Source organism: Hipposideros armiger, unplaced genomic scaffold (genome assembly GCF_001890085.2).
Source record: "Hipposideros armiger isolate ML-2016 unplaced genomic scaffold, ASM189008v1 scaffold_195, whole genome shotgun sequence".
NCBI classification, from domain to species: domain Eukaryota; kingdom Metazoa; phylum Chordata; class Mammalia; order Chiroptera; family Hipposideridae; genus Hipposideros; species Hipposideros armiger.
The window spans coordinates 2308571-2336241 of record NW_017731545.1 but is presented as its reverse complement, the minus strand read 5'-3'; the positions used below and the strand labels follow the sequence as shown (position 1 = coordinate 2336241).

At 39.7% G+C, this 27671-nt stretch overlaps 1 protein-coding gene across 7 annotated transcripts in view; it reads left to right on the top strand.

The window, feature by feature from the left end:
• Window positions 1-27671, top strand: part of RALGAPA2 (Ral GTPase activating protein catalytic subunit alpha 2) — a 367104-nt gene that overhangs the window by 45036 nt on the left and 294397 nt on the right. For all 7 annotated transcript variants that reach the window (XR_002125215.1, XM_019653128.1, XM_019653124.1 and 4 more), the window contains exon 4: window positions 26257-26314. Coding sequence is in view for 6 of the 7 variants with exons in the window: in XM_019653128.1 (XP_019508673.1) it covers window positions 26257-26314 (58 nt within the window). In the remaining variant the exon portion in view is untranslated. The remainder of the gene's footprint in view (window positions 1-26256; window positions 26315-27671) is intronic.

Below are 27671 nucleotides of genomic sequence, written 5' to 3'. Positions count from 1 at the left end.
TGTTGTGGTTGCTCACTCTTGGGTTGTGAAAGAATTCACAAGGCACAAAGGAATAGAAGTTAGAAAGTTTAAGAAGGGAAACACCGGCAGAGTAGTTATCAGGGGTAGAGTCTAGGATAGACAGCTGGGCTGAGTTTCTGTTTAGCCTGTTGTTTATATTCTCCAATCAGGATGTAATTTCCTTCAGCCTGTAGTGGTATCTTCTATTGTGTTATCTTCTATTGTGTTCAGCTTTGTCTATTGGGGCTAGGGAAGGGGCAGTTAAACTTGTTATCACAACCTTTGCATATATTATGTAAATTTAAGTTGGATCCATCCCCTGGAGTCAAATGGCTGCTCCCTCTGAGTCTTGTTCCTGTTTACCCACCACCTGTCTTGTCAATTAAGAATAATGTTTTCTGTAAATTTTTGGTAGGTACCCTTTGATCAGAATAAGGAATTTTGTTTCTATTCCTAATTTGGTAAGACTTATAAATAATCAGATGGGTTTTGAAGCTTTTTTTTTTTTTTAAAGATTTTTATTGCTGGATGAGGCAGATCAGTCGCTGGCTTCTGGACAGCCGCTCAGTGCGGCTGCTGCCCACTCACGCTGGCTGCTGGCTACACACGGTAGCCCATGGCAACCCACTGCCACAGGGGCTGCAGCCTACGCCATCGCCTCACGGCAGCCCAGCTCCAGGTTGAGCTGTTGTTCAGCATCTTAGCTGTAGAGGGCAGTGTCACTGGCCCTCATATGTGGGATCCGAACCGGGGCCCTCTGGCACCCCAAGCCAGCTCTTAACCAATGCACCACTTGGCCGGCCCGGTTTTGAAGTTTTTAAATGTTGTCTGCATTGATTAAGATAATTGATATGATGATTCTTTATATGAATCAATGTGGTTGAATTACAGTTCTGAATTCTTGGGAGGTTAATGTTTTGTTTGCATTTTTTGATCTATGTTCACAACTGACATTGGCTTAAATGTCCCTTCCTCATACTGTTTTCAAATGATCCTGTTATGAAACTTATAGAATCTGTTGTCAAGCATTTCTTATTTTTTTGTTATATAAAATAGTTTGTAAGATTGGAATGGTCTGTTTCTGGAATGATTTTAGTCTTTCCTATATAAATTATCTGAAACTGGTGCTTTTTGTTCTTTGAATTTAACCACTTATTTAATTTTTTTAATAGTTTTAGTATTATTTTAGGATTATTCAGGATTTCTATTTTTTCTTGATTCAGGTTTGGTAAATTACGTATTTTTCAGAGAATTTGAAGAATTCTAAGAATTTGTTCTTATCACCAAACTTTTAAAACTTATCTGCAGGGTCATAATTTCTCCAGTTTTATCTGCTCTAGATTAATCTTCATTGTCTTCAAACAGTTGTTATTTATTGTTGTGAGGAGGAGGAGGAGGAGGAGAGGAAGGGGGGGGGGAAAGTATTTGTGTCACACTTTACAGATATTATTTTGCTGTATCTTCTAGTTGCCATTGTAGCAGTTTTAAAGTCTGTTCTCAGCCCAATTGTTGTTCCTTTAAATGCCTTTTCTTTCTGGTTTCTCTTAAAATCTTTTTCATAATTTTTGGTGTTCTGCAACTACACAAAATGTCTAGCTGAAGATTTCTTATCTTTCTTGATATATATATGCTTCCTATATTTCTGAATTCAAGTTTTTTATAATTTCTGTAAAATTCTCAGCTGTCTTCTCAAATATTGACTCTTTTCAGTTTTTCTGGCTATACTTTCTACGATTCCTATTTAAACTTCTTGATCTATCCTCTGTGTCTCTTAAGCTTGCTTTTATCCTCTTCCCTTTATCTCCTTGGGTTCCATTCTGGGAAATTTCCTCAGTTCTTTCTTCCAGTGCACCAGCTCTCACACATTTGGGTCTAATCTGCTGCTTAGCTATCCATTGAATTTTAAATTTCATTGATTCTTTTCCATGTTTTAACTTCTTTTGGTTTGGCATGTGGCTGGTTGCTTTTGATGGTCTCTTGATCCTTGTTCATTTTTAGACATCTTTTATTTTCTTAAACATTTAATATGTAACATTTCATATTCTATACCTGATTATTCTAGTAGTCTTTGGTTGTCTGAACTTGTTAGTTCTGCTGTCTCGTAATGGCTTCTTTTCGTGCATGTTTTGTGATGTGATTTTGAGATCAGATTTAATAGAGTATAAATATAATCTGTTTTAATTCTGTTTTTTGTTCTAGAGGGTTTTGTCTTTGCTTTTGACAGGAGTGCTTTTGCCAGGAGTCTGGGAGTACTCTTGACTGGGGTCACTGGCTCCATTTGAGGGTCCTGGTTTATTCATGGAATCTCAGGTTCTGTTTCTGAAACTTACAATGTTGTGGGAACTGGGGTCTGGAGAGCTTAGACATCTGTAGATACTACTGTGGAATTGCATTAGCTCTCTGGAACCCTGCACTGTGTTTTTTTTTTTTTTTTTTTTTTTTAGCTCGTTGCTTACAGATCAGGTTTTGGCTCACTTTTCTTCTCTCCTACTTCCTCGCCTACCATTTTTTATGGTAGTTTCCCTATGTCCTCCAAAGTCCAGAAATATTTTCATAATTGCACTTGCTTCACTGATCTCAGGTCTAGTTGTACTGCAACAGGAAAGCCCATGAGAGACTGTAGTCCTATACCTCCCACAGAGCATGTTTCAATACCTTCTCCTCATGTCCAGAAATTCTAGATTAGGGAGGATGTTATCACTGATACATTACCATCCACAGAGGATTAGTTGCCTATATAATAGAACAAATATATATTATTCAAAGCTTAATAAAACTCTCATTTTGCATGGTAAATATGAATGAATAATAAACTTGCATTACTTTTGTTTATGCTTATGTTCTCTCTCTCTCTGGCTTTAGAAGGAAGGTTGTAATTTGTATTGATCTTTCTGAGAAGTAACTTCATACTTTCTACAAGTTAGTGCCATATAAAGAGATAGTTTATGGTAAATACTTATCAAGGTCTAAATAATTGGAAAAGGCTTCCTTAAGACATATTAGATCACAGAAGGGAATCTGTATAAAGATGTCTATAATATGAAATGGATTGAAAGAAAGCATAGAGGTAAGAGTTAAGAAAGCATGAGAGAAGAGTACATAAGGAGACCTGCTGTGTGCCTTTGTAAGTCAGGGGCAATCTGGAAGGGAACATTTGAAAAAGGAAACAGTAGTTTTTAGATGTAGTGAGCTACTGGAGACATGACGTACTCTGACAGAGCAAGTGATGTGCAATCAAGGCTGCCAGCCTAGTGTAAATTGCCATTTCAGGTAGCGAGCAGACCTTTCCGTTGCCATTATCTCCATGGGGAGCACTTATATCCCTTGGAAGTTGACCTCCAGTCATCTTTGCTTGTGGCTTTAAATCTGTGTACCACTTAAAGTTTCTGTTGCTCATTCATGGAGATGTTTGTCACATTTTTTATTGAGGTTATGGCTTTAATTTTACACTTCTTTTGAAAACATATTTCTTCTATCATTGCTGTGTTTCAGATGGGAGTGTGGGACTCCATAAAATTAATTTACATTGCCATTTTGACCAGAATGTAAATGTTCTACATGAGCCACCCTGTTTAGTCCTTTCCTTTTGAAGTAGATTTCGTCTTCCTAGTTTTTATCAATGGAAGAATGAGAGCTTTGTCGTGTTGGGTGACTTGTCCAAGGTTGCACATCTATCAAATGGTAGGCAGAGATTAAACCTCTGGTCCAATTCTACAACGTATTTCCTTAATTCAGTGTCATACTGCCTACCATTTAGTGTGTCAGTGGGCCCTAGACAAAGGCCTTCCCAGACCATGTGGTCACTAAGGATTTCGCGCGGGCTTCAGACAAAGACATTCCTGGACGGTATGGTCAGCAAGACTTCCGCGTTTAATATTTCCAAATTCCTACCTCACCCAGGAGCCAGTCAGGAACTGGCACAATGGCCACATGTTCTAATAATAAATCTTAGCTGCCAACCTGGAAACTATAGTCCCGAGACCTACCTGGGTCGGGGCTCAGCTTCTGGATGTGAATCCGCTGAGCCAGGGCCAGCATTAATAAAAATTGATTCCCACCGCCTTGGTGTCCTGTCTCTCTGTCTGGGTTCCCCGCATTATAATTGGGGGCTTGCCCGGGAGACGGAGACGGTGATATTTTCGCCTCCCTTATCCCCGAGGCCTGGCTCCCCCGGATGAGAGGGGACACACACTCTACTCGGCGCCAGCGGACCCTTGTCCGCCAGTGGAGACGCCCCCCTGTCGGCCACGGGGGACCGACCTGGGAGCACAAAGGAACGCTGAGGGCTACGGGAACCAACTTCAGAGCGCCGCCTGACCAGGCAGGTGAGGACCTGGGTCACATCAGCGGACAGAAGGGGAGACTGATCACCTCCCGTAGTCACCCGAGTATCTCAGTTTCTGAGAGAAACCGTGACTCCTAGGAACAGAGCAGTGGGTGGAGAATGAATGTGTTTGAGTCTGTGTGAATGAGATGCAGCCTGCCTGAGAAGTGAGTGGGGAGTCCCGATCCATGGGTCCCTGGTGCACCTCATATGGTTTAGGGTGGTATTGCTAAATTATGTAATCTGAGTCAGGGATTTGTACCGACCCACCAATTGCTAAGAGGCGCCTGAAAAATCTCGTGAGAGAAGCGGCCGGAAAAGGATGAAGCAAATTTCTGAGTGTGTGTCACGCCAATTTCAGGTGGTTGCCATGGGTGGGCGACAGAGTACTCAGACTCCGTTAGGATGTATATTAAAAAATTTTAAATATGGGTTCTTGGGGGATTATGGCATTGAGATGACCCCCCAAAAGCTCCGTACCTTCTGTGAGATAGATTGTCTGTCATTCGGTGTCGAATGGCCAGCAGAGGGAAGCTTAGACAGAGACCTCATTAGGAAAGTTTACCTTGTTGTTACCGACAGCCCTGGTCACCCCGATCAGTTCCCTTACATTGACTCATGGAAGGCTGTTGCACGTACCCATTCCCCTTGATTGAAGTCCTGTTTGGAAAACAAGAGCAGAATTCTTTTGGCAGGAGTTATAATCCCCCCACTGCTATAATCCCCCCACTGGAGCCACCTAAGGAGAAAACAGAAGGACAAAAGCCCTTCCTGTCTTCAGACCTGGAGGAAACCCCACCTCCCTATTCACCTATTTACCCACCCCTTCTGCAGCCTCTGAGCCGCTAGCCCAGCCTCCAGCACCGCCCTCACTGTCTCCACTCCTCTGCCCAACACACCCTTCCAGGAGTTTTTTGCCATGCCTCCGCCTCCAGTCCTGACCCCCTAGGGGCCCACAGATAAGCAGCTGCAGACCAAGGGCCCTGAGACTGGCGCTGTCCAGCTCCCCCTACGGGTAACCAGGGGCCACGTCTACTATGATCAGGAAGGCCAGATTCAGAAAGGCCGATGCATGTTTGTGTACCAGCCCTTCTCAACCACTGATCTCTTAAATTAAAAAAATCATACCCCATCATATACTGAAAAGCCACAGGCTTTGACTGACCTCCTTCAGTCAATCATTCAAACGCATCGGCCCACCTGGGCTGCTTGTCGCCAGCTCCTCCTAACTCTCTTCAACACTGAAAAACGCCAGTGAGTCACCTAGGGAGCTATAAAATGGCTGGAGGAACATGCCCCATGCGGGATCTTAAACATTCAAGTGTATGCCCAGAATCATTTCCCTGAGGAGGACCCACAGTGGGACCCCAGTGATGACCAGGACTTCCAGATGCTGGAACGTTATCAAGCCCTTATAGGAAGCCTAAAGGATGGCAGCATAAAAAGCATCAATATGAATAAGATCTCTGAAGTCCTCCAGCGGCCAGAGGAGAGCCCAAGCCAATTTTATGAAAGACTCGGTGAGACACTTTGTACCTTTGTCCCCGAGTCTGTCGAGAATCAGTGGATGGTCAGTGCTGCTTTCGTCGGGCAGTCCCAGGGTGACATCCGGCGGAAACTTCAGAAACTGGATGGATTTGCTGGCATGAATATCAGCCAGCTCCTCAAAGTGGTGACCAAAGTCTGTGTCAACCGTGACCAGGAGGCTCGTCGAGAGGTGGATCGGAAGATGAAAAAAAAGGTGGACTTGCTGGCTGCTGTGCTTGTCGAAATGGCTGGGACCCCAGGACAAAACGCCATCCCAAACCTGGGACTATCCCAGCGAGGGCAGCGTCCAGGGGAGCCACACTCTGGAGGCCAAGACTGGGACACGACCAATGTCCTTACAGCCACCAACATGGCCACTGGAAAAATGAATGTCCTCAGCTGTTGGGGAGGATGCCAACAGGTCCGAGTCCCCGAGGGCGGGGTTGAGTCACTCACGGCCGTTACCAGCCACCCCAACAGATGCCAGGCCCTTCTAGAGACAATTTCTTGGGACTGATGGCATGGAGGAATGCAGGGAAGAGCAGGCCAGATCAGGCTCCATCCAGCTAGGCCCCCAGGAGCCTATGGTACGAATGTTAATTGGGGGCCAACCCATTGACTTTATGGTTGACACAGGCACTGAACATTCTGTTGTGATACAGCCCATAGGCCCTTTCTCCCAAAAGCAGGTCACCATCATGGGTGCCACGGGAGGACGAGTCTATCAGCCCTTTTTACAGCCTCGACAATGCACCCTGGGAGGCCGAGAAATTACTCATCAGTTCCTCTACCTTCCAGACTGCCCTGTAGCATTATTGGGGAGAGATCTACTGGGAAAGCTCCAGGCTCAAATCACCTTTAACCACAGTGGCAATGCTGAGCTAACATTGGGCAAATCAGGGGCTAAGATTATGCCCCTCACCATACCTCGGGAGGAAGAATGGCGACTATTTGGTCTTGTAGAAGAGGTCTGATAGGAGCTGAGCATATCCTCAGGAGCGCTATTGGAAGGGCCTTGTCCCAATGGAGGTGTGTCTCTTGGCACAGTTTCTTCAGGTGGAACTTGAGGGTCTGATTTATGCGTTCTACTTGTCCTGAGCTCTGTGGGCGGTAGGCAGTATGTAGCTTGCCATGTTATATGCCATCCCCCTTTAGTAGAAAAATGGAATAGTTTGGAGTTCTTTATATATGGTTAAAAAAGCTTCTAGAATATGATAGTAAGGCATTTCCTTACCCTCCCACACCCAATTAAAATACAACATACATTGACAGAACAGATTTAATTTCAAATTTACACATCTTTTGACCTCAGAATGCTACTCGTCTGTTTTTCATTATCACAGAAATTACAGATACACAGGATATTTGATTTATAGAGTTCTAATTTTTAAATTTATACAAGTTATTCCCTCAAATTAAATAAACCTTGTTTTTTCCTTCCTGAAGAACATGTTCTTTATAACCTGTAGAATGTGGCTGGAGCTGGTCTAATGCCCAGAGTGCACTCCGGGCCCCTGTGTAACTTACTTTCACATTTTGTTGTTGGTGTTCCTCTCTGGAAGTGCTCTGTCACACACACAGCTCTGCTCATTGCCTCTTTACCTCTTTTTGCATAGTTTCACTTCTCCCTCTTGGTTTATGCAGTTCTTTTTTCAGAACTGCCCTTTGCTCTCCTCATCTGCTCCATTCTTTCAGGCTCTGTTCAGAACCACTAATTTCTTCTGGCAACTCCAAGTAGAGCTGCCCATTCTCTTCTGTGAACTCATATAATACGCTCTCTCTTATTGCCACTTGAATATAGCTGGATGTCCTTAGTTTTCTCTAAGGTGGCTATGTCTTAGCTTCCTAATGAGACTGTAAAGTTCCTGAGGCCAGCAACCATTATTTTATTTATAATCCCTTGTATCCCCCATAGTGATTTGCACCTGTTAATATTTAGTGTTGGGTTAAAGCCTCTTAAATTCTCAGTTTATCACCCTTGGGGTGATTTAGTATTGTTATGTTAAAAACATTTTCTTTTCTCACCTAAAACTCTGGATAAAGAGAAAGGGGAAAGATTGCAGACTCTGGTGAAGTATAGATGAGGCTTTGACACGAACAAGCTGTGTGGCCTTGATGAAGGTGCCTAACCTTTCTTTACCTCGGCTTCCATGTCTGGAGAGTGAGGGAATGGGACTAGCTGAGCTCTGGGGTCTCTTCCAGCTCTACAATTTATCATGCTGCAAATGTAGCTTTGTTTGGTCTTCAAAACAAGAAGTTCATGAGGGAAGTCATTTTTAGCATGAAATTTAGTTTTATGCTTTCATTTAGTTTTAAATATTCAATTGACTTTACTCTGACTAGCCTTTGCATATCTGAACATCTCAGTTGCTTTTCCCTCTAGGGCAGCGGTTCTCAACCTGTGGGTCGCAACCCCTTTGGGGGTCTAACGACCCTTTCATAGGGGTCGCCTAAGACCATCAGAAAACAAAAAGATATTTACATTACGATTCATAACAGTAGCAAAATTACAGCTATAGAGTAGCAGCGAAAATAATTTTATGGTTGGGGGTCACCACAACATGAGGAACTGTATTAAGGGGTTGCGGCATTAGGAAGGTTGAAAACCGCTGCTCTAGAGCATCTCTGTTCAATAGAACTTTCTGTGATGATGGGAATATGTATCTGCACTATTCAGTAGGTATCCCCTAGCCACATGGTCTGTTTGTGCTTGAAATGTGGCTGGTGTGACTGAGTAACTTAAATTTTACTTTTCAGTAACTTTAATTCAAATCTGTGTTGCTAGTGGCTACCGATTAGACAGAGCAGCTCTATGGTCTTCCATCAGAGCCTTGCTATCTCATGTGAAAGACTTACTCCTCTTTGTTAAACACTTGGTTAATCCTCAGCATGTTGCACATCTCTGTCCTCTTGGGCGGGGGACTTAGGTTTAGGGTTTTACAGAAATGGTTAACTGGGCTTTTCAGGCGTTGTTACCAAAGTGCCGTTGGCCGAGGGGAATGAGCATTTACCTCCATAAGTTGGGGAAGCATGGCTTCAAAATGACCTTCTGTAAATACAAAATTGAAAAGTCACACACAATTTTATTTTACTTTTTTCATGTTTGTTTTAAGATGAAAATAATATTTTAAATAATAGCCAGTTAAATTATGTAGTACTTCATCTCCCCACCAAATTTCCACCTTTTCTCCCCCCACCCCCAAGATAAAGAGAACACTTCTGGTGTCGTTTGAGCACAATGCCTACTGTTCCTCCCTCACCCCTTCTTTGGTGGGGGAGATTCAGGTCAAAGTGTAGACAGACATAAGAGGCGAACTGTAGCAGGTGAGCTGCCCAGAGAGTGCAGAGGATATGTGGGCTCCTTTAGGGTAGAAACAGAAAGGGGCATAATACTGTTGTCACTAGTTTTTGTTTTCCTTTACTATTGAAGATGACAGTTTGGTTGTCTGAAATTTACTGTAAGCCTCCTACATACTGTCTCCCTTCCCCCCCTGCAGTGTGGAGGTAATGCTGAATTGGAGGCAGGACTCGTGTGTGGAGTCTTGCTGGGTGTAGTTATATGTGGGATTCTTAACTGACCTGCGATGAATCTAGGGTTGGCGTAGAACCTCTGTCTTACTTTAATGGAATTCAACACAGGGTCTCTTGTTCATTGTTCCAAGGGGGCTTATATAGAATTAGCCTTTAATTCTTTTCCTCAAAATAGGGGGAAAGGGCTTTTAATAGCTTTCCTGAGAATAAGATAACTGGATCCAGTGCAGCACCTGAGTTGTGCAAAAGGTGAACTGAATGGCTGATTTTCATTCTGTACAGTTGTCTTGTATCTGCCATTCAGTAATTTAAATATTGATTTTATTTCCCATACAAATGCATTTATGACTTTTCACATTTAATAGCACCATTTTACTTCAGATATTAATAATGAAAAATAGCCTGAAGAAAAACTAGAATTATGGCTCTAATAGGATTATAAGCAATTCTTCGATGTTTGTTTCCATTTCTCCCCTCCATGCCTCTCCCTGTCACTCCTTCATCTTGTGGTGGAACTGTATATCTTTTATAACTCTTTGAAAATGCAAACAAATTAGAATCTCCTGCAGAGGTTCACTGCAGATGCTTGGGCTGAATCATAGACAAGTGAACTCACTCAGGGCAGGTGTCCTACAGGATTAAGTCACAATCCTTTTTCTTTATGCAATGGCTGTTGCCTTTTCTTATGAGCAAATAACACATAGCAAGACAGCAGAACTGTACTTTTTACAGTTAACTGGTTTCTACAGCTGCTGCCTTCCTTTGTTTTAGTTGCCATTACTTATTCCAGGCTGGCCAGTGTGCAAAAATACTTCCATGTTGCTCTCTTCTCCTCATACCGAAGTGAAAAACTTCCTTCCACAAACCTCTCACGCTGGTACTGCTTTTTATTTCTTTTTCCCTTAAGGACCACGTTACTGTTATTGAGTGGAGGAGGGGCAAGAATAAACAAAATGAACAAGAAAAACAGATTCTTCTTAAATCCTTGGAATTTAAGTTTTTATTGAGGAGTTCAAATATTTGGAAACTTCAATGAATTTTTTTTTCTTTTTAAAAATGGTTTCAGTTTTGAATACAGCCCCTGGGTCACTGCCATCATTCTGAATGACAGATAGCAACTGAGAAAAGGCCAGTGTCAGTTCAAATTTTCTGGAGACTATTTTAAAAAGAACTGAGACAGCCATCTCCCCTCCCCAAAACCGTCCTGAGTTCCAGTTGGCAAGCAAAATCAATGCCACTGGTTATCATGACCAGAATATCAAGTCACCTTTATGACATCGGGGGCATACTTTAATGTGTTGTATATATTCTAAATAATAATAGAGGTGTATAATTGTTCTGGCACTCTTCATAACGTTAGTCATACTTGTTTTTATTAATGCTGAGCCCTTGTTTGGGAACAACTCTAGAGATAGCATTATTGTTATGGCAGAGTGTGTGACCTGCTCCACAATATTCCTTGAGACCGCCCTCTCTGCGGGGATCACAGTAGATGGCGGAGTGGCCAGTTGTGCCCTTTCTCACATCTCGTGTTGCCAGTAGTGGTGAGTTAGCTCAGTAATCACTCCTCAGTGCTGTACTCTGTACTGGATACTGGGGGAATAATAAAACACAGGGCCCAGGACTTGTACTTTTTCTGGTATCTGCTTTTGATTATGAAATGTTTATGATCTCTGCAAACTGAAAGATGGAAACAAAATATAAACATCTAGTCTTTTCTGGAGATTCTTTGAATGCATTGTTTGTGATTAAAGTTTGATTATCTTATTATAGCATGTTGAAAATTTAATGTTCAAGACTACTGTTTTCCTTATGCCTCAAGTCTTATAGGTGTGAAGTTTGGGATTGACCCAACAGGATGTACTGAATTACTCAATCCACCTTTGGGGAAGGGAAACTGGAGACAGGATGTTTGTGTAAGTCTGAAATTACATTCTTTTGATTATCTGTTGCAGCCCAGGTGCCCTGAGCTTCCTGGTATGCTGGCCCTTTTCACGTAATGTGCCTCTTGACTCTGGTAACTGACACCCTCAGAAACAGGTCCTCTGGAAGGCAGCTCTAGCAAATGCTTCTAAGAACCCTTGTAAGGGAAGATGGCTAAGTATATGGAAAATTCAGTAAAACTTGAGCATGTTGTATTTGTTAGAAAAGCAGGAGATAGGTAAAGAGTATTTTCCTGTAAATTGCCTGGAATTAATGTGTTAACACAATTTGGATGGGTTTTTTTTAAAAATATAAATTTAGAATAGTGTTATACAAATATTTGCTGTGTTGTGAATTTTCTATAGCTTGTTTTGTTTGGATATGTAGTGTTCTGGCTGTTACAGAGTGACACCTAGTGTTTGATGTGCTTGTGACACTGGACAGGTTAGAAGGGAAGAGTCTAGCTTGAAGCCTGCAGTGTGTCAGCTGCTCATTTATAGTGTAGACCTTGGGCATTCGCTCAGTGAACTTGGCAGAGTGGCCAGCCTGAGAGGATTGCAAATCTGTGATGCTTCCTAATTGTGGGTAGATGAGCATTTAAATTCTCTAAGTTTTTGGGATGGTGGGAACCATATGGTGGCATTTCATTGGGGCTTTGTGATTTCTCATCACTTAACCTGGAAATTCTCTGGAAGTGAATTTTTTTTTTCATTTTGTGAAAAATGGCACAGAAAAGACAGCTAACTTGTTGTACTAGTACCAAAATTGAAGAGATCTGAAAAATATAGTTTTTAGCCAGAAAATAGAAACTAGTGTGAAATAAAGAACAGCATGACAGATTTGGTTGTGACTGAGATACCCCATGTAAGCAAGTTCCTTGTGCAAAAAGAAGACTCTTTTAAATCTCGTTTAATGAGTGCTTTATTCAGGTCAAAACAACATATTGTGTGGGCTGGCCTTGTGGCGCGTTGGTTAAGAGCTGGCTTGGGATGCCAGAGGGCCCCGATTCGGATCCCACATATGAGGGCCAGTGACAGTGCCCTCTACAGCTAAGATGCTGAACAACAGCTCGACCTGGAGCTGGGCTGCCATAAGTCGCCGGTGACGGCATAGGCTGCAGCCCCTGCTGCAGTGGGTTGCCATGGGCTACCGTGTGTAGCCAGCAGCCAGCGTGAGCAGCCAGCATCCCCGGTGAGCGGCCATCCAGAAGCCGGCGACTGATCTGCCTCTCCTGGGAAGAGCGCAATGATGGTGCCAACTTGGGCCAGTGTAGCAACGTCCTCCACAACTAGACTGAAGAACAAAACGACAGCAACTTGTGTGTTCCCCTTCCCCCAATTCCCCAGCGCTGTTCCCATCTCCAAATTCCCCAATAAAAATATTAAAAAAGCCCAACATATTGTGGATGGAATTATATGCTGTCAGTGTGTTTCCTCATGAAAAGGAAAGAGTCTAGCGCAATTTGATTTTCTTAAAAAAAAGATTAGACTTTTGTATGATCTTAAGCAAAGTGAAAAAAACAACCTCTTACAATTTCTAAAGTGCCTGTGCTTCCAAGTTTTTGAATATTGCAGTTTTAATACCTAATAAAAATGGTTTCCTCTCTGTATCTGTTTATTTTGATCAGTATTGATAGTGTTTTTCTCCATTCCAAGGTTCTGTACATCTTATGCAGGCGCGCTTGGATACCTTCTTCTACCTACTATGTTAGTCTTTGTTCAGAGCCTCATTTTTCCCCTACTGGACTGTCTACTAACTAGTCTTTTGGCCTGTGATCTTCTGCCCCTGCTGTCTCCCTTACTCACCTGGAATGCTCTCTGTGTAACGTAATTCTGATTCCCATGGCCTTTAGTACAGGTTGAACTCCCCAGCAAGACATTCAGGGCCCTTCCTGACCTGACCTCTTCCTCCCTCTCCATCCCTTGTCATCCTTTTTACTTCTGCACCCTCTGGCAACCTTTTGAAGGTCCTCAGGCAAAGCAGCAGGACTTTCCACTCCCCACCTCTCCATGCTGTGTAGTCTGCCTAAAATGCCCTTCTCTGCCTGGCTTACTCCTGTGTATCCTTCAGGATTTGGTTCAAGGGTGGTTTCCCTTTGAGAGTGTGCCTTGTCTATACTCACTTCATTGTGCATGTGCTGACATCCCTGATGTTCTTGCCTTTTCCCTTTAGGGCTGTAGCTTTTAGAGCAGGAACAGTGTTTTGTATCTTTCTGTCTCTGACCCCTCGCATGGTACCTGGCACAAAAGGGACACTTAATGAGAATATTTATTAATGAAACAAATAAATGGTTGATTCAGAGGTATTTGTTTTAATTACCTGCACTACTACCAATTCAAATTCCTATCTATAGATTAGTGATTTGTAGTACTTGGAGATGATTTCTTTCATATGAAAATTGCTTTGGTTCTATTTTTATTTATTTCTCCCTTTAAATCACTTTTCCCCCCCTTTTCTTGTTTTTTTTTTTTTTTTTAAAAAACATCCTGCTACCTGTTGGCAGCTCAGCTTGGGCTGGGAATTGAACCGCTGTTGCTCAGAGCTAAAACTCTTGAGTGAGCTCTTAACCAACTGAGCCACTTGGCCGGCCCCCTAAATCACTTTTATAAAACCTTTTGAGTTTAAAATTTAGTTTTGTTTATTTTATTCTAATATTATAGAAAATTAAAGTCTGCAGATTTGCCTCTTGTTTCAGCTTGATCAGTTTTTGTTATGCAGCATTCACATTGTTGATAATTTTTAGTCTATAATTATAGTTGTTTCTTTTAAGTGCTGCTCAGACGAGCGTTTTAAAGCCCCCAAGTAAGATACAAATAAAAGGAAACACATACTATGCTCATGGATAGGAAGAATTGATATAGTTAAAATGTCCATATTGCCTAAGGCAATATATAGATTCAGTGCAATTCCTATCAAACTACTAAGAGCATTTTTTACAGAAATAGATCCTAAAATTTAGATGGAATCATGAAAGACCCCGAATAGCCACGGCAATATTGAGAAATAAGAATAAAGTGGCAGGTATCATGATACCTAACATCAAATCATACTACAAGCCTATAGTGATCAAAATAGCATGGTACTGGCATAAAAACAGGCACATAGAGGGATGGCCAGTTGGCTCAGGTGGTTAGAGCATAGGGCGTGGTGATCATAGCACCAGGGTTGCTGGTCGATTCCCACATGGGCCACTGGGGTGTGCCTTCCACAGCTGGATTGGGACGGCTGCTTGACTTGGAGCTAATGGGTCCTGGAAGAACACACTGTTCCCCAATAAAATTTAAAAACAAGACAAAACAAAAAAAACAGGCACATAGATCAATGGAAAATAGAGAGCCCAGAAATAAATCCATGCTTATATGGTCATTTAATCTACGACAAGGGAAGCAAGAATTTGCACTGGGGTAAAGACAGTCTATTTAATAAATGGTGCTGGGAAATCTGGACTGAAACGTGTAAAAAAAAAATGAAGTTGGACCACCTCCTTACGCCATCCAAGAATACATCAAAATGTATTAAAGACTGAAATGTAAAATCCGAAACCAAAAAACTCCTAGAAGAAAATTTAGGAAGCAAATTTGCAGACATTACCCTTAGTAATATTTTTACTGATATATATCCCCTTGGGCAAGGGAAGTAAAAGAAAAAAATAAACATGGGATTACATCAAACTAAAAAGTTTTTTCACAGCAAAGGAAACCATCAATAAAACGAAAAGGAAGCCTACTGAATGGGAGAAGATATTTGTCAATGATACATCTGATAAGGGGTTAATAACCAATTTATAAAAAACTCAACATCAAAAAAACCAAGTAACCCAATTTAAAAATGGGCAGAAGACATGGAGATATTTTTCTAAAGAGGACATACAGATGGCAAACAGACATGAAAAATGCTCAACCTCACTAATCATTAAGAAATGCAGATAAAAAACCACAATGAGATATCACCTCACTCCCGTCAGAATGGCTATCATCAATAAATCAACAAGTGCTGGCAAGGGTGATCCTCATGCACTGCTGGCGGGATTGTAGATTGGTGTAGCCACTATGGAAATCAGTATGGAGGTGTCTCAAAAATCTGGAAATGGAGCTACCTTATGACCCAGCAATTCCACTCTTAGGTATCTATCCAGAGAAATCCAAAACGCTAATTTGAAAAAAATTATGCACCCCTATGTTTATTGCAGTGTTATTCACAATAGCCAAGACATGGAAACACCAAAATTCCCATCAGTAGATGACTGGATTAAGAAACGGGGGTACATTTATACAATGGAGTATTACTTGGCTGTGAAGAAGAATCAAATCTTACCATTTGCAATGATATGGATGGACCTAGAGAACATTATACTAAGTGAAATAAGTCAGACGGAGAAAGACAAATACCATATGATCTCACTTATACGTGGAATCTAAAGAATAGAATAAATGAGCAAACTAATCAGAAATAGTCTCAGAGATATAGAGAGTAAACTGAAGGTTGCTAGATGGAAGAGGGGTGGGAATGAGGGAGAAGGTGAGGGGATTAGAAAGCACGATTGGTAACCACAGGATTGCCACAGGGATACAAAAGATTGTTTGGGGAATATAATCAATAATGTTGTAAAGATTTTGTAGGATATCAGATGGACACTTGTCTTATTAGGGAGATTGCTTCATGGACGGTGTAGATTCCTTACCACTGCAGTGTACATTTGAAGCTGAAGCTGAATAATAATGTCAACTATAATTTTACATACATATATATATATAATATATAATATATGGTCACAGGATGTGGAGGACATCATAAAGAATAGAGTCAGTGGAACTGTAACAGCTCGATACAGTGTCAGATGGGTAGTAGATTGGGGGAGAGGGTTATCACTTTGAGAGGGGTATAAATGTCTTAACTATTACATTGTTTTGCACACCTGAAACTAAAACAAAACAAAACACCCAAGTAGTAGAGAATTTTTTAGTTTAAACTCTCAGTGGTGGACTTCCAATGCACTGTTTGCTTGTGACCTGTGCAACTCCTACTTTCAGGGTTTTATTCACACGTCTTAGAAAAATAACTTTTAGTAAATGTTTTGTTGATATGTTAAAATCTGTGAAGCGAAAATTCCTCTTTCTATACATATAGCTATTAAACCAGTATTACTATATTTAAATCTGCTGTATTGTACTGTGTGGCCTGTTTTATATGTCAAAGATAGAGCGTTAAAATCTCCCATTATAAATGTATTTCCCCCTAGTTTCTGTATTTGATTTATTTTCATGAATTTCATTATTTGTTTTATTTTCACGCTATGTTATTGGTTTCATAAAGGTTTGTGAGTATTATAGCTAAGTTGTGAATTACATTTTTAATCTATTTGAAATGATTCCTTGTGTCCCCCTTAAAGCCTTTTCACTTGATATTGATACTACTTTGTTGTGCATGTATCCGTGTGTACCTGATATGTCATTTTCTGTATTTTATTGTTAATCTTTCTGTGTTTGAAAGTCAGTTCTGATTGACTTGGTCTTGAAGGAGAATTTAACCTATTTGTATTTATTACTCTTTTTGAGTGATAACTAACAGGTTTTTTTTCTTTTATTAATACTTTTGTTTTCTGGGAAAGAGGTCACTGACTTTCACATTATGGAATATACTTTGTGACTTGGAAGATACACTTTGTATTTTCTGTCATTCCAATAATTATCTTTAGGTTAACAAAATACTATTTGAACCTTTTTTCTTCTGCTTTTCCATATCAAGAATAAAGCAGTATTTAATGATAACCCCATACTTTAACCCCATGTAATATCCTTTGTACTTCTCAGCTCTTTTAAGCATTTTATATCCAGATTATTTTATTACAATGATTTTTAGAATGTTATTTCTCTTATGTTAATAATTTTGAGAATTTACTCTGTTTTATAATCATATTAACTCCAATTATATAAACGTAGCTCACTGTCACAGTTTTTATATCTCTGCACCCTTGTTTTGGATTGTTTAAGTAATCTCTATATTTGTTGGAATGTGAATCACTTAGTATGTTGAGTAAGGGAGGTATGTGGCTGATATGCTTCCAGCTCTAGAATACCTTTTTTTAAAACTACAAACATATATAACTGGTTAATAATTTTCAAAATCATTATCTTTTTTTCCTCAAAACTTTCAAGTTTGTTTGCTTTTCAAATAGGTATACTTCACTCTAGTTATCTTTATCATATACTATATTCTTACATAGGCATCTGGTCTGCTTTGAGACTCCTGTTCTCCATATGTGTCTATTGGTGCCTATTCTGTTTGGCTTGGCTTGCAATGAGCCATTGATCACACTGTCTTCTGGAGCTCAGTATTGTAGAAAGAAGTCACCCCGATTTTTGTTCTTTTGTGGATAATCTACTTTTTCTTTTTAGATTTTACAAGGCTTTTCATTATGTATTGAATTTACAACTTTAAATGTGCTACCTCTAGATAGTTTTTTCTGTTCAACTTATTTAATTATAGGGAGGCCCTGTGATGCACAGTGTCCCAGTGCCGGGTTACAGTGGGGGACTCTGTGTGAACTCTCTAAAGTCATGCTTTTCATGTGTTTCATTTCCATGTAATATTTTCATTTCCATGTAATATTTTTGATTTCCAGAATGTTACTTATATGTGAATGTGCTTCCTTTATTTTCCTAGGTCTTAAAAATGATTCAGTGGAACATGAATGAGAAATTCTGAAAACTTGCCCTATTATTATTACTAATTTTAGCAAATCTGTTTCAGAAGAATGAATTTCTGTTTCATCTTAGGATGGTTTTCTCCTTAGCTGCATATTCTAGGTGTGTTCTGCTTTCATGAGAGGAGGCCAAACCTACCCCCTTATGCTTCATTGCAGTTTCATCTGTGCTTTAAGCAGTAATTCTAAGTGTTCTGGTGGTAGATAGGATCTTTACCCTTTCCAGGTTTTCATTGCTTAATGAAGTTTTCTTTTTTAATATTTTAATATTGGTTGATTTCTAAAATATGGGGGACAGGGGGAATTAGATGTCCCTCCCTTTCTATTACATTCTATATTTCCTTTAGGTATCTGTGCCTTGATTTTTAAATCTTTCTTTTGAAATACTTTTATTCATTTTTTTATTAGCCAAGGAAAGTATTAGCTTTTGAGTGATGATCTAATCAAGCATTAAGATTTACTGTAATGTTTGAAAGCACAATCCCATTCTCAGTTATCTTTATCAGATGCCTACTCACTAGGCTCTGTGTTTCTACCATATTAGAGTATGAGTACCTTCCTTAAACTTGGGCATTTTCTTGTGTTTGTACACATGAGCTAAAATTAAAGTTCCCTTTGTCTTCCTGTTTTTCCTTTTCACTTATTACTCTATTTGTTTCGTGCAGTACTTATTAGAAAACATTATGTGCCAGGCATTATTCTTGATGTTGGGGATACAAGATGGCTAATAGAAGGTCCCTTCTCTCCAGGCATCAAGCATCTAATGGTGGAGTGGGCCCTGTGCCCATCTAGCTGTAAAGCATGCTGGTAAGGAATGTGGTGAGAGGTACAGTTGAAATGGGCCCTTCTCAACAGGTGATGTTTGAGTTTGGTCTTCCAGATTGAAAAGGATGTGACAAGATGGAGCTCAGCTTTCCTCACTCCGTAACAGCACGGCTAGTGGTTGGGTAGATAATGTACTGTACTCGAAGGGATTGCCTGTATAAAAAGAAAAGCATTATTTTTTTAGATAAAAATGTAGTCATCTTAGTTTTAAGATTATGTAGTTTCTTATTTTAGCTCTATTTCTCTTAAATTTTAGGGTCCAAAACAAATGTTGACACTGAGAGTTCAATGAAAATATCTTATCTGTATCAGAAAGTCATTTTTACTAAGATTTGAGTGGCCAGACCCAAGATATCTGAAGAATAAGTTGCCCTCCCTGTAGGACTACCTGGAAGTGTTCATGCCGCTGGGCTCCAACTCACATGGGTCTTTCTGAAACCAGAGTATCCTTGTGACACACAACATTCACAGAATCTTCCCTTTAAACCTAACTGCCCTTGGGCCGGCCGAGTGGCGTGTTGGTTAGGAGTTGGCTTGGGACGCCAGCTATGAGCATCAGGGCCCCTGTTCGGATCCCACATATGAGGGCCAGTGACGCTGCGCCCTCTACAGCTAAGATGATGAACAACAGCTCGACCTGGAGCTGGGCTGCCATCAGTCACCAGTGACAGCGTAGGCTGTAGTGGGGCTCGCCGGCAGCGGGCGTGAGCTTTCATGAGGTGCCGTGAGCCGCCGTGAGCCACTGTGAGCAGCCATTCAATGGCTGGCGAGTGACTGCCTCACCCAAGAAGAGCGCAGTGATAATACCAACATGGGCCAGTGAAGCGACGTCCTCCACAACTGGACTGAAGAACAAAAGGACAGCAACTTGTCTGTTCCCCTTCCCGGATTTCCCAATGCTGTTCTCCCCCAATTCCCCAATAAAAATCTTTTTAAAATAAATAAATAAATAAATAAACCGAATTGACTAGTTCTTATAAGCTTTCTGAGCATTTATAACTCAAGAGGTACCGTAACTAAGATTTCTGTTCTTTTAAACTAAACTTTCTGTTTTCTCCCTGGTCAACATTTTCTTTACCTAGCACCCTTGTGTCATGCAGGTAGTTTCAGAAGAGTTGCTCCCCATGTTCTCTACTTTAGGACATAGGTTAGTTGGTCATTGTTTTAGTAGATTACCTTATATGAGTTAGTATGTAATATTTTCCTCATTCTTCACTGTCCTCACTTTATAAGTGGAATTTAAATCAAGTATGAATCCACTGGGATGTGTTGCAATAATCATTTGGTAATAATTTGAAAAACAAGTTTCCCATACAAATTTAACGATCAGCAATTTTAAAGTACATGATGACATCTTGTATAAACTCCAGCTTACATTTCACATTATTCCTGGTCATGCAGTAGATTCTGGAGAAAAAAGAACTATGGATAATCAGTTAAAAAAATGACAGATTCCCTGATGTGCTGATCAGTAGTAATACCTAATTTTGATTTTGAGTGTGCTATAATGGCTTACCATATAGATGCAGCTGAGCAGTGAGCATTAAACAGAGCCATGCGTTTTTCAGAAAAGTAATATTTATTCACACTGTGTAGCTTTCCTGAATTTTTATTTTTTTTTATTTTGCTCTAGTGAAACTACAAACAAGGTGTCAGTAGCTTATATGGCAGTCACAGTAGTGTAGCTTAGACTATTGGCTGCAGTAGAAATGTCATATTGTATTTGCCTCAGTAAAGGTGGGCTTCATCAGGGTCTTTCTGAGGGACAGTTGGCTTAGCATTAGACACAGATGGTTGTGTATGGCTTCTTTCATTGACCTCATAGACTTGAATGCATAAAAATGGCCCTTGCAATATTTGGGTGCAAAGAGAAGCATCAGTGTGGGTGATGTTTCAGCCTTTGAGTTGTATAAGATTCTGTCCATTTGGGAATATTCTTAGTAGCTCAAACATTGGGCATGGTGTTTCATATCCAAACATTGCTGAGATTATTTTTGAGTGTCTTTAAAGTCCATCTACTTTGTAAATCTGAAAACTTTTATCCAGAAGTGGTGATGATGATAGGCCTGACCTCAGAACAAGTTAGGGACTACTTGTGTTCAACTGACAGTATCCAAGAATCTAGAAGCACATCATCTTGCTGTATTCTTTATCTTTCCTTATATTAAAAAGATGTTTTTCTTTATTGCATACTAAGAAAAGAAACCAAAATCAAGAAAACCAGTAAGTATTTTGGAAAGTTGAAAAGCATGATTCAGTGCCAACTTGGTTTTATGACTAAAGTAAAGATCTGAAGAATAGTGGGCATGCCAAGCAGTCATCTAGTTCAAGATAAGACCTACCCTGGATCTCTAGAGTAATTTTCTCAGTGTATTCTATAAGACATTTTAAAATTAAGTGGCAAGATGGGATCAGAAGATGATCCTAGAATGTAGCTGGTGTGCCGAGTCCCCTGGGAGAATGCATGCGCAGTTCAGACGCTGAGTCTTTGCTGTGCCATTCGCTTAAGGAGGAGGCAGAAAAAGTACAGAAAGGACTCAGTGACCCAGGTTTCCATCAACACGAAGCAGCAGGGAACTGCTGAGAAACGATGCTGGCAGAGACCATGTCCCTGAAGTAGGGTGCACTGCTCTTACTACTTCATCCTGTTAGTATGATGAGAATATTCTAATTAATCATTTGAAGATTATTGTGGCAGACATAGAGATGTGCTGCTCACACCCCCCTTCAAGAAAGAGTTTGCTGCTCAACTGCAAGGACTGGGTTAGCTGTCAGTCTCAGCTGTTAATGCCTTCATGTTTCCAGCCATGGTCACCCTTTTCTCCTTGTGGTCCCCAGCCAGTGCCTGAGTGAGGCAGTGGTACAAGGACCTCACCCTTTTCAGGCACTCAGGGCTCCTCTAACAGGCCACCTTTGCTCCAGAGTTCCTGGTAGATTGGCAGACACTTATCAGCTCTGTATGGTGGCCTAAGACTCCCTGTCCAATCCTGCTTCCTCATTTCTTTTTCACAGAGATCACTCCTCATTAAACCATTAGCACTCCTAACTCCATTGCAGCATCTGTTTCCCAAGGAACTCAACCTGTAACAATTATTTTTATCAAACATATTTAACTAGCCTCTATAGTAAAACTTTTTAATAAAGAGTAAGTATGAGTGCAGGAATCATAAAACTTAGGTTCAAATGGAGGCTGTCTTTCTCTCTTTAGTTTGGAGACCTCCCAGTCCGTCCCCACACTGTGCTTATTCTGGGCTCTACAGTTGCTTGTTTGGCCTGGCAGCAACTGCTGAGACCCTTGTCCTTATTCTCACTTCCAGAGTTGTTGGTTTACTTGTACTAACCTCTTTGCTTGTGGTGTTTTCCCGTAATAATCTGTAGATAGCTCTCTGGGTTCTCACCCCTGTTTCTGTCATCTTCTACAGCTCATGAAGATGTTCAGGTTATATTCTGTTGCTAGGACAATACTCATATGGGTTCTTATTAAAATATTTGATAGAGAACTGCTTTTTGTTTTTACTTCTCCTGATTCCTTTTTAATGTAATGGAACTTAAAACATAACAGTTGTTACACTTAGTTCCTTTGTGTATTATCCATCTAATTTCATGTTGGTGTGCATATATGGCAAGGTAAATACCGATGTTAATTTTTTCCCCTCGAAGAGCAACTTGCCTCTGCACAATTTTTTTTTTTTTTTTTAGTTGAGCCATCCTACCACCTCTTGGCAGCACAGCAGCAGCTCAGCTCGGGCCAGGAATCGAACCAGCAACCCTGTTGCTCAGAGCTTGCACCCTTGAACAAGCTCTTAACCAACTGAGCCACTCGGCCGGCCCTGTCTCTGCACAATTTATAGATGGACCTATCCTGCCTAGCATTTGGTGTCTGTCTGACAAAGGTGTGGGTTCTCCAAGCAACGGAGAATATTGAGCATCTTGGTTTAATTCTGAAGTCACTTTGTTTTGTGGCATCAGTTTTCCCACATTTGCAAACATCTTTAACTTTTTCTAACCTCTAAAACAAATAAACACACAAACACTTGGTGCATCAGAAGTTTCTCCTTTGACCTGTGCACATTGTCTCTAGCTTCTGTAATACCTTCTTCATCCTTACCTTCTTAAGAGAACTTCAGCTCACTGATATCTCTATTTTTTTCATCTCATCTTTTAAGCGCTCTCCTAGAGGGATCTCATATACATACATCTTTGGCTGCTCCCTATATCCTGTTACCATCTAAATCTGGCTCCTGCACTCCAGACCCATATATTCAGTTGTCTAGAAGAACATCTCCACTAAGATAATTCATTGACAACTCAAATTCCAAGATGTCCAGGACCAAACTTGACATGCCTTAATTCTGGATTTGGTAGGTAATAAAAGTGTTGCCATCTACTAAGCCATTGGGGAATCATTTTTGAGTCCTCCACAATGCCTCTACCTGGCTATCTTGACAATTTTACCTCCTGAATACCACTATCATATGCTTTTCCTCCTTACCAACCTTGGCCCAGGCTATTTCATTCCTCATCTCATCTGAAATACCCCCTTTGCCTCTTCATTGGCATCTCTGCCTCTCTTCTCATCAATTTAAATTCAACTCCAGCAGGCACCTGTTTAGGAACTGTGCACTGCTACCTGAGAACATAAACCCCAGCCTATCCTGCCTCTCCAGTCCCACCTCCTCCCCTCCTCACACCTATAAGCCAAGTGGATCCTCTTGCTGCTGCTGTTCCTTTAAGGCACCAAGCTGTCTTTGCCTGTTGGCATTCACATATGCTCTTCCTTCTGTTTCTGTTCTTCACTGGGCTAATTTAGTTAGTCCTGTAAGTCTCAGCTCAAGTGTCCTCTTTTTCAGGAAGCATTCCATGATGCCCCTACTAAGATGACATGCTTCCCCTCTCACCTCTCTAGCACCTCAGACAAATCTCTTTTAGGCTTTTTTCCCCCCAAATGTTATTTTCTTTACTGTCTCTCTTGCCCATTAATCATGAGACCCTTAGAAGTAAGAACTAAGTATTTTATTAATATTTATTTTATTTCCACATTTCAAATGCTAAGCTTGGTATCTAGTGTGTAAATATTTTTCACTAAATAGGATTTGATGCATGTGCATGCATTTTGTATGTGTGTGTGTGTCTGAGTGTATGTCAGCATTATCACATATCTTTCAAAATGTTATAATATTAGGCTAGATAAACCTAAAATGAGGATTTTCATAGTAAAATGGTAAAGTGTTATCACATAGTAAAACAAGATATAAGATAGTTTTTATAGTTATGGGCTTAAAAGATAACCAACATGTCCTACGGGAAGTGTGCAATAGAATTGTAGGAGAGCATTCACTTTAGTGATTTGCAGCATGTGATCTGCTATGTACTGCTTTTAATATATTTATAAAATCAGAAATCTTTGGTATAATTTGTATAGCATTTTTATCTGTCTAGATGTGTAGCATAAAGAATTTATAACAAAACTAAATATATTTATATTCTATTATTTTGTTTATCAGATCTTGAAAAATTAGTTCTTTTAAATTATACAGCTTTTATTTTTTGTTGGGTTTTCATTACTAAATTCAGGGTTAAAAAGTACCCACACATTTTAATGAAAATATTGTTAAGCCAATGACATTTAAAGAAAGGCAAGGTACATTTTATGTTAATGTGGACATAGGACTGTAGCAAAGATTGGGATTACCTATAAAATTCACAATTTCACAAGTAAAAAACATTCTGATTTTTTTTCCTGAATATTTATTTAAGCACATACTGTATGGCAGTCATGCCCTAGGTGCTTAGGTTATTTAAGGGAGCAAGACAGGTGTTCTTGCTCTCGTCAGTCTTATACTCTGGTGGAGGGAATAGTGCCTTGAAATGAGTGAAGCAACAAGATCCTTCCAACTAGGGATGAGGACTATAAAGATGATAAAACAGGTGATGCAGAAAGCATCAGAGAGGTGGTAAGGGAGCCAGGCTTCTCTAGATGGAACGCTCAAGAGGCTTCTGTGAGGAGGTGACCTTTGCAGTGAGAACTGGATGGTAAGGCGGCTCCATCTTTGCAAGGCATCCAGACTGAGGGAAAAGTTTATGCCATTGAAAGTCATGTTTGATGGACGTTTACCTATTTTGCCCTTTCCCAGTAGAAGTTCTTACGTATCCCTTTATTGTCAAGTGAGAACACATTAAGTGAATGCATGTGTATTGTTACTGACCCAGTTAGAAAGTTAAGACCAGAGGAAACCAAACCCTAAGTTGGCTTGAATGGAGGGGGTAGTTTATTAGCTGCCTGGAAATATACTTATCAGGAGATCTGAATGTAATTTTTTTACCTTAATCTTCAAAATGTTAGACTATTAGGCTAGATAAACCTAGAAGAGGATTTTCATAGTACAAATATTATCAATACCAAGAATGTATTTTGTCCAGTGTTTAGATTTCTATGTTTTTTAAAAAGATGGTTGCAGATAAAGTAGAAGGCATTGTAATTCCCAAGAATAACTTGCCAAAACTTATGCTAGAGTGAAAAACAAGTCATTCTCATCAGTTGTTGTTTTTTGGCGGGGGGAGTTGGGATGGAGGGGAAGCTGCTTTTATTAGTCAAATACTCTTGTATGTCATAAATTTGTTCTTTATTGTATCTACCAATGCCGGGGGTGGATTCATAACTACAATCCTAAAACTTATTTTTAGCTATTAATTTCAAGAAATTCTTGCCATCAGTTTCGTTTTGTTATTCTACAGTGTTGGTGGTCTCATCCTCTTTGTTGCTCATCTAATTCCCAACTTTCTTCATTGTCCAGAGGCTAATGATTATAATGCAAATGCGAAGTAGAAGGTGAAAAAGAAGAAACCTGAGGAACCTGACATTTGAGAAATTATTCTTTGAATATTTAAGCAAGGGCTATATTTAATTAAGATAATATCATTTTAGGGTTTTTTTTCTTTTGTCTTGTTTTTCTTCAGGGGGGATTAAATTTGGGACGGTAATCTCTTTAAAACATTCAGGGAAGCCTGCCTGGGTCAAGTAAAAGAAACTTTTACAGGATAAAGTATAGTATTTATATATTATTGCAAATAGTTTTTTTTTCTGAAACATATATACAGAGGGTGCCAAAAAAAAAGTATACACATTTTAATAAAGGAAAACTATTAAAATTGTAATACTCAATTTATACCTATAACAAAAGATGAATACAAGTCACGTTTGACTTCTGGAATTACAAGAGGTGCTCAGAGGTTACCATCAGCGTCCAGACACTTCTGATTATGGTGAACTACTACTTGAGTAACGTTGACCAAAGTGTCCACTTGTATACATTTTTTTTTGCAATGCGGTATATATAGAAAGTAGTATGTCTATCATGAAAATGTGTAATTTCATTTATAGTTTATTTTCTTTTTATATCTTATGAGTTCTTTTGTTTTGTAGAAAATACTGCAGTTTCTACCTGAACGAATTTTCTTTCGATGGCATTACCAGAGTATAGGTAAGAACAATTAAATAATTTCTAAAGTAATATGTATGTCTTCTAATTGAATTTTCAGTAATGTTTTATGTAACTAACACTGTCAAGATAGTGTTATTAACAAGGGTGTCCTAATTAAAATCAAGACAAGTTCAATTTGAACTTTGGAGGAAAATATAATATCTGTCTGTGCTCTAGCAGTACTACTTAAAGTGTGGTTTATACACCAGCAACATCAGGCTCAACACAGAGCTTGCTAAAGAAATGTAGAATCTCAAGCCCCAACCAGACCTACCGAGTCACAGTCTGCATTTTTAACCAGAGCTCCAGGGGATTCCTGTGCACAAAAAGTTTGAGAAACATTGATCTGGAGAATTTTTCCTTACAAATATATCTTGTTCTTCAAGTCTTTATCATTGATTCAAAATCATTCTGTTTGAATGCTGTAGGATCTGGCGACAAGAGGGAACTTGAAATAGAGCAAGTTACCATCACTGCCCTTTTGGTCCAACTCTTGACATTGGACAATATTTCATCTCAGTTTAACACTCATGAAACAACTGGAGTAATTTGTGGTATTGATTGTGAACTCTACCCTCTGTTTAAAGAGTGTCTGGTTTAGTCCTTCTGCCTTAGAAGACTGACGCTTCCTACAGTTCTTTTTCCTTACTAGATGTTCTTATTTGAGGAGAGTATAGCCTTATAATGGAATCTTAATTATTTGATCATTCATTCATTCAAATATTTATCGAGGGAGAGACATTTGTGTGCAAAGTTCTCGGAAAAAAACAAACACTATCTCACAATCCTTGTATAAGCCGATTGCCTTTTGGGGGTTAAGTGAGAAAAAATAATTGCAGAGTAATTGTACTATGAAAGAAGTATAATGGCAGCAAAGAAGAAAAGTTGAATAATTCTACTCATAAGAATTGAGGAACACTTCGAGAGGTAATTTTAATTTGAGCCTTGAAAGATGAGTGTGGAAAGGGCTTTCTAGGTAGGAAATCAATATGTAAAAGACATGGAACCAGGAAGAGAACATGGCATGTTCAGTGGATATTCCAAAATTCAGAATCCTGATTTTAATTTAGGATTATTTATGTGAAAAATGAAACTGACCTGCATATAAACTAAATTATTTCAACTTATATGTTATAAATGTAAAGAAAATGAAGTATATATAATAAAGAAATCTATTGAACTGAATGACTAAATTATTAAGGATAGCACCTTTGGCTTTACATTTTTCAAACACACAAAGAAAGTTTTCTTTTCAATTTTAGAGAGTTGTCAGTAGCATTCCTGCTTAATTGATGCTTTGACCTTCTGTATTTAAATTAAAGTAAAAATAAACAAAATCAAATGCTAAGTATAATCT